The following is a 12783-nucleotide window of genomic DNA, read 5'->3' on the forward strand; positions in this document are numbered from 1 at the left end:
TTGATTTCTTGACTGCTGCTTCCATGGGTGTTGATTGTGGATTCAAGTAAAATGAAATCCTTGACAACTTCAATCTTTTCTCCATTTATCATGATATTGCTTATTGGTCCAGTTGTAGGATTTTGTTTTCTTTATATTGAGGTGCAATGAATGCTGTGGTCTTGATCTTCATCAGTAAGTGCTTCAAGTCCTCTTCACTTTCAGCAAGCAAGGTTGTGTCATCTGCATTAATGCAGGTTGTTAATGAGTCTTCCTCTAATCCTGATGCCCCATTCTTCTTCATACAGTCCAGCTTCTCAGATTATTTGTTCAGCATACAGATTGAATAGGTATAGTGAAAAGATGCAACCATGACACACACCTTTCCTGAATTTAAACCATGCAGTATCCCCTTGTTCTGTTCAAACAACTGCCTCTTGATCTACGTACAGTTTCCTCATGAGCACAATTTAGTATCCCGGAATTTCCATTCTTCACAATGTTATCTGTAATTTGTTTCTGATTCACACAGTCAAATGCCTTTGCACAGTCAATGAAACACAGGTAAACATCGTTCTGGTATTCTCTGCTTTCAGCCAGAATCCATCTAACATCAGCAATGATATTCCTGGTTCCGCGTCCTCTTCTTAATCCAGCCTGAATTTCTGGCAGTTCGCTATTGATATAATGCTGCAGCCACTTTTGAATGATCTTCAGCAAAATTTTACATGCGTGTGATATTAATGATATTGTTCAATAATTTCCGCATTCAGTTGGATCACCTTTCTTTGGAATAGGCATAAATATGGATCTCTTCCAGTCTGTTGGCCAGGTAGCTATCTTCCAAATTTCTTGGCATAAATGAATCAGCACTTCCAGCGCTGCATCCGTTTGTTGAAACATCTCAATCGATATTCTGTCAATTCCTGGAGCCTTGTTTTTTGCCAATGCCTTCAGTGAAGCTTGGACTTCTTCCTTCAGTACCATCGATTCCTGATCATATGCTACCTCTTCAAATGGTTGAACGTCAACCAATTCGTTTTGGTATAATGACTCTGTATATTCCTTCCATCTTTTAATACTTCCTGCATCGTTCAATATTTTCCCCATAGAATCCTTCACTATTGCAACTCGAGGCTTGAATTTTGTCTTCAGTTCTTTCAGCTTGAGAAATGCCAAATGTGTTCTTCCCTTTTGGTTTTCTATCTCCAACTCTTTGCACATGTCATTATAATACTTTACTCCGTCTTCTCAAGACACCCTTTGAAATCTTCTGTTCAGTTCTTTTACTTCATCATTTGTTCCTTTTGCTTTAGCTACTTAATGTTCAAGAGCAAGTTTCAGAATCTCTTCTGACATCCATTTTGGTCTTTTCTTTCTTTCCTGTCTTTTTAATGACCTCTTGCTTTCTTCATGTATAATGTCCTTGATGTCATTCCACAACTCATCTGGTCTTCGGTCATTAGTGTTCAACACAACAAATCTACTTTTGAGATGGTCTGTAAATTCAAGTAGCATATACTCAAGGTCATACTTTGGCTCTCGTGGACTTGTTCTAATTGTCTTCAGTTTCAACTTGAACTTGCATATGAGCAATTGATGGTCTGTTCCACAGTCAGCCCCTGGCCTTGTTCTGACTGTTTATATTGAGCTTTTCCACTGTCTCTCTCTACAGATGTAGTTGATTTGATTCCTGTGTATTCCATCTGCCGAGGTTCATGTGTATAGTTGCCGTTTATGTTGGTGAAAAAATGTACCTGCAATGAAGAAGTCACTGGTCTTACAAAACTCCATCGCGTGATCTCCAGCATTGTTTCTATCACCAAGGCCATATTTTCCAACTACGATCCTTCTTCGTTTCCAACTTTCACATTCCATTCACCAGTAATTATTAATGCATCCTGATTGCATGTTTGATCAATTTCAGACCGCAGAAGCTGGTAAAAATTTTCATCTTTGGCCTTAGTGGTTGGTGAGTAAATCTGAATAATAGTTGTACTAACTGACCTTCCTTGTATGCATATGGATATCATCCTATCATTGACAGCATTGTACTTCAGGATAGATCTTGAAATGTTCTTTTTGACAATGAATGCAACACCATTCCTCTACAAGTCGTCATACCCCCATGTGACCATCAGTTTGTCGTACTGTGGGGGCTTGCATGTTGCTGTGATGCCGGAAGCTATGCCAGCCGTATTCAGATACCAGCAGGGTCACCCATGGAGGACAGGTTTCAGCCGAGCTTCCAAACTAAGACAGACTAGGAAGGAGGACCTGGCAGTCTACTTCTGAAAGGAGTTACCTAGTGAAAACCTTATGAATAGCAGGAAAAGACATGGGCAACTTGAAAGTAAGTGGAACATTCCTGGAGCTTAGCTGTGGAGAATCCAGGGCCCAAGAACCTGTGTTTCTAGCAATCATCCCAAGTGATTCCAACGCAGGTACTCTACTGACCATACTTCAAAGAACCTTAGCGATTCCCAAACCTGCTGGGGCATTAAAATCACCTGGGAAGCTTTTTGACAACAGATTCCCCATGCCTTCTGGAATCTGTATTTTTTTAAAACTCCCTCAGGTGAAGATGTGCTGCCAGATATGGGAACGAACCACTGGGCTAGAAGATCCAAATTCAGAACCATAGATTATAAAGTTCCTAGAAAGCGTGGATATTCTTGTTCATTTTGTGTATCCCTTAGTCTCTTACTCTGAAAAATCTTCCAATTCCCTTCAGAAGAAGACACACTCACAGAAACATACCTGTGCGAACAAAAGGTCTTTACTCTGTGACACCGTATAGTTAAATGTCTAACTACAAATCCATCAGTTAATCCTGTTCTTAATTTTTAAAGAGTGAATTCTCACCTCAAATAAGAGGGCAGGAGGAAACATCCCAGGAAAGAATCAGACAACCAGAATTCTTGTTCCCACTCTACTGCTTATTAACTGTGTGGCCTTGGATTAGTCATGTCATAAACCTCGGCCTCTCATCACCTGTGTAGTGAGGGGCTGGCTAAGGTCATCTCTAGCGCTTCTCTGGCTCTAACACGCTATTATTCATCCCTGGTACTGTGAAATCCATTTCACTCCTCTAGAATGCAGCATCAGCAGGTGTCAAGGACTCTGAAGTACATTTGAGAACTCAAAGGAACAGACTGATATCAGCTAAGCTGTACAAGCAGCAGTAGCTTCTCATGATGAATGCCCATAGACAGGAAACAGGATGAAGCATAAAGCTGGGCACAAGCCCAAAGACAGGGCATGACAAACAAGACAGCAAACAGAATTTAGGCTAGAAAGATTACCGTATTTGCTACTGAAGACGTTTCTTAATGTATTTCCCTAATCCTCACTCTATCAAAACAGTGGCATGCATGTGCTAACAACGACACAGTCTAAAAATTACATATTCTCTTGTAGGACTTAGGAGAGTGGCACACACTTTCCTAACCAGGTACTTGTGTATCTTAGATATAGTTTCCTAATTTAGCATTTTTTAATTAAGGAAATATTAAAGTGAAAAGGAGAGATTTCAAATCTCCCCAAAGAGTGACTACAGAGTTTTCTTATAACCCAATTAATGCTTACATTTGGTTTCTACAAAATTAGAATACAAAGAGCTGGCCCATTTGCTCCTCAAAAGGTAGGATAAGGTGAATGATTAGAGAAGGACCAAGAAACATGTGACCTGTCCCCTAAAATGTGTACAGAGAAACTACACAAGATGGCTAATGCTAAACACCACAGGACAGGGTCCAAATCCGCACAAATTCTTTCAGAACCTTTTTAAAGATACGTTAATAGTGGCTTTTTAGGAAGTCACGCCCACTTTGCAAAGTCCTACCATTTGATGGCACAGGACTGGGCAGCATTCCATTCTGTTGTGCATGGGGTCACTATGTCTTGGGAGTCAAGTCAACAGCAGCTAATAACAACAATCTTTTAGAACCCAGTTTTAGATATCTACCATTTACTATTTTGTTCAATACAAATATTTACTAAGAAAATCAGAATAAAAGAAAATTCCAGGTAATTCATGCTTGAGGCTAAATGAGTCAGACCCTTCTGAAAGTCATTTTAACCCATACTAAGAAGATGTCAGTGAGCCAAATCAAAAAGGGTCACTAGAAGTAGAGGTGCTTTGTGTTCAGATTTGCCTACTCAGCTTTTTAATGTATAAACTTCATTATCATGTATGCTCACTTTATGAAGCATTCTCATATTTTATTGGTGTGAACAGGTCAGGGAAGAATTGCAGATTAATTTGTCTGATAACTTAACAAATGACTTCAAAAGCTTTTTATAGTAACAGGTTCAAAGACAACCTAGTGTCGGTGATATATCCTCCAAAACAGATCCTATGATCACATAAGGCTGGGGAACTATTAAGTAAAACAGGTTTCTTTATTGTAGGGTTTTTCATAGTGTTTAATATGCTGTTCATCTGCAGTATGGATCTTAAGTGGGTAACTACGGAGCGTAACACTTCTCAAAGGTATCTATCAATGAAACACTTATTTTAAGGAATACTTATGACTATACCTCATGGAACAAAGCTTAGAAAATAACTTTTTTTTTTATTGTGCTTTAGGTGAAAGTTTAGAGAGCAAATTAGTTTCTTATTAAACAATTAATACGCATACTGTTTTGTGACATTGGTTGCCAACCCTGCAATGTGTCAACACTCTCTCCTTCTTGACCTTCCCCATTTCCATTCATCCAGTTTTCCTGTCCCTTCCTCCCGTCTTATCTTTGCCTTTGGGCCGGTGTGCCCATTTAGTCTCGCATACATGGTTGAACTACATGTGTTATTGAGAAAATAACTTTTGACACTCAAGGTTGCCCACTGTGGAATCTTTTGGGCAATCCATTTGCTTACCAGAGGTTTTAAACAGAAATTTTACCATGGTGGAAACCTCCGTTATCCCCCTCTAACTGAACAGTCAATGGGGTGAGTTGAGGGGTGAAGGAAATGGACAAATATTAATGCAGCTTTTCAATATCTGACTGTGTACTTCAGATTACCCACGGGCGATGCTTCTATTACCTTTGTTCACCATATCAAAGCCAGAGAGGCAAAAGGTGTGAAGATGTAGAACTCAAACTCATCCAATTTTGTCATATAACAGTTGTTGTTAAGAGGTTTAGGGAAGAGTAAGATAACTCAAAGACTGACCAAAGATAAGACTTAAAAATCTGTGAAATGTTTCCCGTGGAAACTGCCTAATGAGAAGGATGATTTAATATTTTCATCAACTCCCAGCAAAATAAAAACATGACTCTTATGCCCTGTTTAAGATCTTCCTTTTATAAGGGATAGCTATTAGGCAATCAAACCAGAAATCACACCATTTATGTTATAGCCTTCACACCATTTAGGATATATTCATTTATGTCAAAGAGGTTGCAAAATCCACATATAAAGGATGCTCTTCTGCTAAAAAAGGTAACAGTCTATATCAGAACAAACATAAGAAAAGTCTGTTATTCTCTACCTTTTCATAAACTGTTTCTTTATAAATTTCACATACGCTGCTCACACTCATTTTGGAAAACACATTGAAAATTCTCATCCACTTGATTATGAATGTTCAAGAATAAAAGTAAATAAGTGGTATCTTGGGTGAAGGGTGAGACAGTACACAATACAGGGGAAACCAGCACAACTTGTACAAGTAAAGGTCATGGAAGCTCCATAGACACATCCAAACTCCCTGAGGTACTGAACTGCAGGGCGGATGGCCGCGGGGACCATGGTCTCAGGGAACATCTAGCTCAATTGGCATAACACAGTTTATAAAGACAATGTTCTACATTCTACCTTGGTGAGTAGTGTCTGGGGTCTTAAAAGCCTGTGAGCAGCTATCTAAGATACTCCACTGGTCTCATCCTTTGGGAGCAAGGGAAAATGAAGAGAACAGGATACAAGGAAAAGATTAGTCTGAAGGACTAACGGACCACAGCTACCAAGGCCTCCACCGGACTGAGTCCAGTACAGCTAGATGGTGCCCGGCTACCACCACTGACTGCTCTGACCAGGATCACAACAGAGGGTTCTGGACAGAGCTGGAGAAGGATATATAACAAAATTCTAACTCACAAAAAAAAGATCAGATTTACTGGCCTAAAGGAGACTGGAGAAACCCCAAGAGTATGGCCCCCAGACACCCTTTTAGCTCAGTGGTGAAGTCATCTCCGAGGTTCACCGTTCAGCCTGGGAGTGGACAGCCCCGTAAAACCAAATGGAACCAATGAGGTACGGCAGTCCAGGGACAAGGGCCAGAAGGCAGAAGGGGACAAGGAAGCTGCTGATAGGGAACCCAAGGTTGAGTAAGGATAGTGTTGATGTGTTGTGAGGTTGTTAACCATTGTCACAGGGCAACATGTATACTAACTGTTAAATGAGCAACTATTTTGTTCTGTAAGCCTTCATCTAAAGTGAGAACAGCAGCTCAATTGGAAAAGCGTAGTCGATGTCACTGAACTGTGCATGTAGAAATTTTTGAAACGGTGTATCTTTGGCTATGTATATTTTCACTTAAAAAAAAGGTCGAGAAGGGAGACGGTTGACATGTTGTGGGGTTGTTAACCAATGTCATAAAACAATACGTGTACTACTGCTTCATGAGAAACTATTTATTCTGTAAGCCTTCACCTGAAGTACAATAAAAAAATAAATAAAATAAAAAAATAAAGATGAGTCTCCCCGATATCATGGAGAATATCCAAGCAGTATAATTAGTTGAAATATAATAATTTTTATTCAGTATGGATTGATGACCATCAGTTTTTGATTAGACTGTGTGTGTATGTGTGCATGTGCGTGATATAATCCTCACCTATAGCTTAAGGAAATATACCTGTGAGTCCAACGCCAGGTGCTAGCTCTAAGAACTCACTCAGCAGGGAGAGAATAGCCCTGCTGTCGGGATAACAGAATCAGATAAAGGAAATGGGCACCATCACAGAAAAAAGTCAAAATTGACCTCAGAAATTACCCAGTGTAACCACTTCCCCTGCCCTCTCTTAGATTTTACCAATGGAAACCTGAGACCAAGAGCTGACCTGGACAAAGTCACAAGATTAGTTAAGAATCGAGATTCCTGGTGCACTCTCCATACCGCCTTTAAAAAAATCCATTGCCATCTAGTCGATTCCAACTCACAGTGAGCCTATAGGACAGAGTAGAACTGCTCCATAGGGTTTCCAAGGAGTGGCTGGTGGGTTCAAACTATCGACCTTTTGGTTAGCAGCCAAGGTCTTAACCACTTCACCACCAGGGCTCTATACTGCCTTTAGGAATTCTTTACTCATTTCAAATATTTAGTTTTGTATTTTTGATTACAAGCTAAACAACAAAAGCAATTTGATATAAATCATCACTCAAATTTATCAAAACCATGGAAAAGCTAAGGGGTCTGTTTACACTTCATAAATTTTTAGTGTTTGAAAACAAACCCTGCAGGAAGCTTTAACCCTTCTATTCCAAGAAAGTGTTCCTTAATTATTTTTTACCTTATTCTAAAAATTAGTAAAATCTTGCAAAATACTAAAGAGATTTTAACTATCTAATATTCAGAAGAAGTCCCTGGGTGTTGCAAACAGTTAACATGCTTAGTTGCTAATCAAAAGGTTGGAGGTTTGAGTCTACTCAGAGGACCTTCTGAAGAAAGGCCTGGCTATCTACCACCAAAAGATCAGCCACTGAAAACCCTATGGAGGCCATTTCTACTCTGACAAACATGGGGTCACCATGATGAATCAGAGTCAACTGGATGGCAACTGGTAATATTCAAAATGTACCATCATTAAAGGCAAATTACCAATTCTTTTGTTCTAATCTTTATAAGAGGGGGCAGTCACACACTTTTTCTTTTCTGTGTTAAGGAAAAGAACATAAGATCTCATACACTGAAGTTGTATCAGTGTAAATGCATATACACTGACAACGTGAATATTACAATTTACTTTGTATACATATTATAAGCAAAAGAACTACACAAACTTAAGGGAAAGGACAATTTAAAAGATTTTTTTCCTCTGCCTGATACAATTACTTTCCTTACTATCTCATTATTGAAATGTTAAATCATGCAAAGCTCAGTGAACTAAAAAATAAAGGTTAACATGACACTTCCTGACATACACACAAATCCATTTAAAACATTTTTCAAAGCTTTTGTTGTCCAGTCCAGAGTACCTGAAGGTCCAGTTATAATATATATCAAAACAAAAAAAACCCCATTGCCATTGAGTCAATTTCAACTCATAGAAACTCTATAGGACAGGGTAGAACTGCCCTGTAGAGCTTCCAAGGCTGTAAATCTTTATGGAAGTAGACTGCCATGTCCTCCTCCCGAGTTGCGGCTGGTGGGTTCGAACCACCGACCTTTTAGTTAGCAGCCAAGCGCTTAACCACTGCACCACCAGGGCTCCTTCCTATAATATATACTGCCTCCCAAATATTTTACGCTTTAAAAGGAAAACAAATCCCTCTTAAAACTAAGTCTCATACTACTGATGTAGTAAGAGAGACAATCTAGCTGTGTAAAATTGCAGCACTGAATGACTTACAATAGTAAACATAATTTTCTCACACTTCGAAACATAATCCTTTAAATGCAAGTAATCTATAGAATACTACATACCTGTAATTTTGTCTCTTACAAGCTTACAGGACTCTATCTCACCAATGCTCCCAAAAAGACTCTTTAGTTCCTCCTGTGTCATGTTCTGAGGAAGGTAGTTGACTATTAAGTTGGTCTTGCTGTCCTCTGTGTTCCCAGAGTCAACTGGTGACGAGCAGTTGTTGTTTATGGTGGTCGGACCATTGGCTGTGTTATTGCAAGTTGGCCCATTAGACAGTTGTGTTTCCATGGCAGCAATTACCTGCTAAAAACAGAAAATAAGAAATGTCAGAATTCATATTTCACAACCTATTAGAGATTCCATCCCAAGAATTTAAATACTTGCCACTAAACACAGGTCGTTCTGCTGAAATTACAACAAAACTACAACAAAAAGTACAACACCTATGCTAATTGTTATACTTTATATTTAGCTATCCAATTTTAGATTACAATTATACCTTCACATACAGATTCCATACATGCACATAAGCACAATTTAAATCTTTAACATTCTCTATAATCATGTTCTGAATCTATTCACATACCCTTACTCACCTGCAGTGTCCACAGAGTTGAGGAAATTTAGTAAGCCGAAGGGCACAGAATTGAGCCCTGACTCAAATTCAGTATTTTCTAAAATACTAGAAAATAGAGATGCTTAACATGCTACCAAAACCAAACCAAAAAAAAAAAAAAATGATCTACATAACTTTGAAGAGATTTTCAGTTAGCTCAAGATTCAATCTCCTCAAACTGACAGACATCCATGAACTTAAAATCAAGAAGCAAGTGTACTTTAAAAAATATAAATTGTCAACATGTACTGTTTTGGTTACATATTGAAAACGTGTTTGATTGACAATCTCTTGTACCTCTACCATTGGTAAGAAATAAGAAAAATATCAGATGTTATATGTTAGGGAATGAAAAGGATTTACAGGATATCTTGGGAATGAAGCTATGAATACTTTGTCTACTTCGTAGAATCTAACAAGGCATTCTTGTCAACCTTGGCAGCTGAAAATCACCAACAATTATCTTTCACCTGGTCAGTGGCAACTGGTCTACAGCATCAAAATAAAATCCCCAAACAATTCAACATGCTACTTTGCCCTGACTCTGATTTAAGAAAAAGAAAAGCCTATCCAGTCCACCAAAACAACAATTTAAATAAGTATATCAACTTTGGCAAATAGACCAGAACCCAAGGAATTTTCATTTGAGTATGTAAGCCTGTTGAAAATGCAAGCAATAAGGCAGCTATAAAATTCCAAATACCGGATAATTAGCAGAGTTGGGGAAAAAGCCCTCAAACTGTTCAGGCTACTCTAAAAATCATTTATCAGACAATTTTGGATCTAGTTTCCTAAAAACCAATCCTATACTCTTTGAGTAAAAGAGTCACAAACCACAGCCCCGAATTTTCCAAAAGCATCTTCCAGTAGCTATCTACTTTGGACAGCCAAGATCTGGGGGAATCCAAAAATCAAAGCATCTATAAAAGAATTGTCCTTCCTATTTCATCCAATATCTCTCTCATCTCCACAAAGAACTTCTCGAAATTGAAAACTCTGAATTAATGGGATGCTAGTTTTAGGGAAATGTTAACATACAAAAGGCAAAGGAATTTAAGGCAAAGGAAAAGAGCAAAGTAGAGGGAAAGAGGGTTACAAAGAAGGAGAAAAAACTTTTTTTTTAAAAAAAAAAGCATACTGTCTTAGGAAAATAAAACGGCACATTAGATAGTATACAGAAGAAATCTCTACTGCCAAGAGATGTTTATAAAAGAAGGTAGCAGTAGACAAATTGAGACTGGTCAGATTGGTCAACAATCAGTGCTACCATGAGTTTAAAAAAAAAAAAAAAAACAGGAGACAAAATCCTGAACATGCCTATGAAATATCAAACAATTTGTAACCCCTCTATGACTTTATTTCCTTTTCAAAGAAACAGATTATTTCTGCAGGCTATGTCTCTCACAGGGAGTATGCAATTAGCAGGCAAGTAAAAACAAAAAGACCCTCGAAAATCTGCATCAAAAGGGGGCACTGAAATAATTCAAGATATGGGTTTTATTATAATTAACAAATCATCTTGAAACTGAGAATAGAGGTGTCAGATTTCCTAATAAAACATAACTGATCCAGTTTGTAGAATATTAGTTGTGGACCTCACTTTCCACAGCAAAATTCTTGTGGGGTTAACCTTTGCCCCGCAGTTATGAAAACAATCAGCTACAAGACGAGAGTGGCCAAGGCCAATTAAAACAAATCGCTATTCAAAAGTTAGGGTATGTGGAGAAACTATGACCCCAAATGTGAGATTCGAACTAAAGCTCATTGGGATAGCATTTGAAATACAAAGTGTTCATTGACTGAAATTAGTAGGATTTAGCAAAGACAACAAACACTCCTCACTTAATTGCACATTTATTTCCATGTTCAGGTGGCAAGAATGAGCTCCTAAGCCAGCATTCAAGTGAACAGCTGCAGTAGGCTGTGTGTGCTGAAAATTATAGCATCTCTCAGCTATAGGACCATCTGCTCAGAATAAAATGATACTAATGTGCTATATTTTACAAATAATGCATATTCCATTGATAGGCTCAACACAACTGTTCACAGAATGCAAACTCTTTCAACAGTTACTGGGCAAATAATTTTCAGCCAGATTTACAATTTCAACTTTTTTTTTTTTTTTTGGAGCATCAGGAAATTGAAAATAACTTCAAAATTTAGTAACCAAAAAAATACATAGTAAACAGAATGTAAAGAGAATTACGGTAACTTAGTATTCAGACCATACCAAAACTTTTTTTGTTTTAACAAAAAAAAAAGCTTGTCACACTTTTCTTTGAGTCTGCACTAAATCCTAATTTAGATCAGAAGAAGGTACATAAGACAGCATGGTTCTGATGCTACATATACCTCTATAGTTAAAATTGCAATGTGCTTTAAGTCCTAATGACAGCCATACCGCAATAGGTTAAATGTAAGAATAATCAGAATGCCAAATGAAAGGTTCAAGTGTTTGGTATGGCCTCAGCACTCCTGGAACATGCTAAAAAGTAGCCTACAGAATTTAAGAAAAATCCCACAGACCCCAGTCCAAGGCTCTGCTGCCCACGAACCACTTCTAAGCAGAGAAGCCACATCACACAGTCTGACTGCCATGTTAGTTTGGAGTTGCCGTCTGCAATATGGACACAAAAAGTACCGTATGTTAGATGAGCAAGATAATGCAACAAATCAGTTTGTACAAAATTTACAGTGATTGTATTGATATTCCCAGCACGTCCATGCAGTGTGGCTTAATTGAATTTGAGGCAATTCCAATCTAATCTTTCCAAATTCATTTTAACATGTAGTTTTCTTGCACAAATGTAAGCATTTTTAATTAAGAGCCTGATTTTAAAACAATATTAACTAGCTATCTTGGCATCTATCCTAAAGAACTACCTTCAACTACATCTCAAAAAAAAAAAAAAAAGTTAAATTAAAAATGAAGCAAAATACTGCATGCTGCCCTGTCTTTTAAGGGTGTGGGAGAAGGGAGGAAATATAAATGGAATTTTATAGTGAGAAAAAGCTGCCATGCAATTCATAAATGATTGCTTTGCATAAAAGCACTCTTTCCCCCAAATATCAAAAGGGCATTAGAGAAGCTATATTTGCCCACACTGTTACATTATCCTACAAATGATTCTTAATCCTGGAACTTAAAACTAAAAGTGAATCCAAACCCTGTGAGGTTATTCTGCCACTATAGTCAAACTGATCTCTAACAGTTTCACTGAGAATTGTTCACATATACTAAGAGGCAGTAACCCAGCATCTTTCAACTGAAATAACTGGACCAATAAATAGGATTGTTTGGAGTAATGCTTGTATAGGATGTCAGCTTTGTCCCTGAACGAAATCAAGTGATCATTTCTTAATACGTAAATTGTAAACCCAGCACGATTTGAAGTTAGTGCTGCTATGAGGCCTCCAATGTAGTTAATGGGCCATTTTCCACTTATTACAACTTGCTCAAGTACTAAACAGAACCACAATACTGGCACAGAAGTCAAAGTTTACTTTTTTAAGCCATACATGCAGCTGCTTTAAATGATTGACATAATAGTAATAAAACTTAGTCTCTGAAAATAGGCAATGAGTAACAAAGGAGAGTT

The 12783-nt window shown here is 37.9% G+C and overlaps 1 protein-coding gene across 29 annotated transcripts in view; it reads right to left on the minus strand.

The window, feature by feature from the left end:
• Positions 1-12783, minus strand: part of ELAVL2 (ELAV like RNA binding protein 2) — a 202504-nt gene that overhangs the window by 88642 nt on the left and 101079 nt on the right. For 15 of the 29 annotated variants that reach the window (XM_023728658.1, XM_023728670.1, XM_004373526.2 and 12 more), the window contains one exon: positions 8628-8871. In XM_023728658.1, coding sequence (XP_023584426.1) covers positions 8628-8871 — 244 coding nt within the window. Of the gene's footprint in view, positions 1-8627; positions 8872-11710; positions 11802-12783 lie in introns of those variants that run through there. The other 14 variants (XM_023728648.1, XM_023728657.1, XM_023728651.1 and 11 more) reach the window with 4 other exon arrangements.

This window comes from Trichechus manatus, unplaced genomic scaffold (genome assembly GCF_000243295.1).
Source record: "Trichechus manatus latirostris isolate Lorelei unplaced genomic scaffold, TriManLat1.0 scaffold00025, whole genome shotgun sequence".
Taxonomy (NCBI): domain Eukaryota; kingdom Metazoa; phylum Chordata; class Mammalia; order Sirenia; family Trichechidae; genus Trichechus; species Trichechus manatus.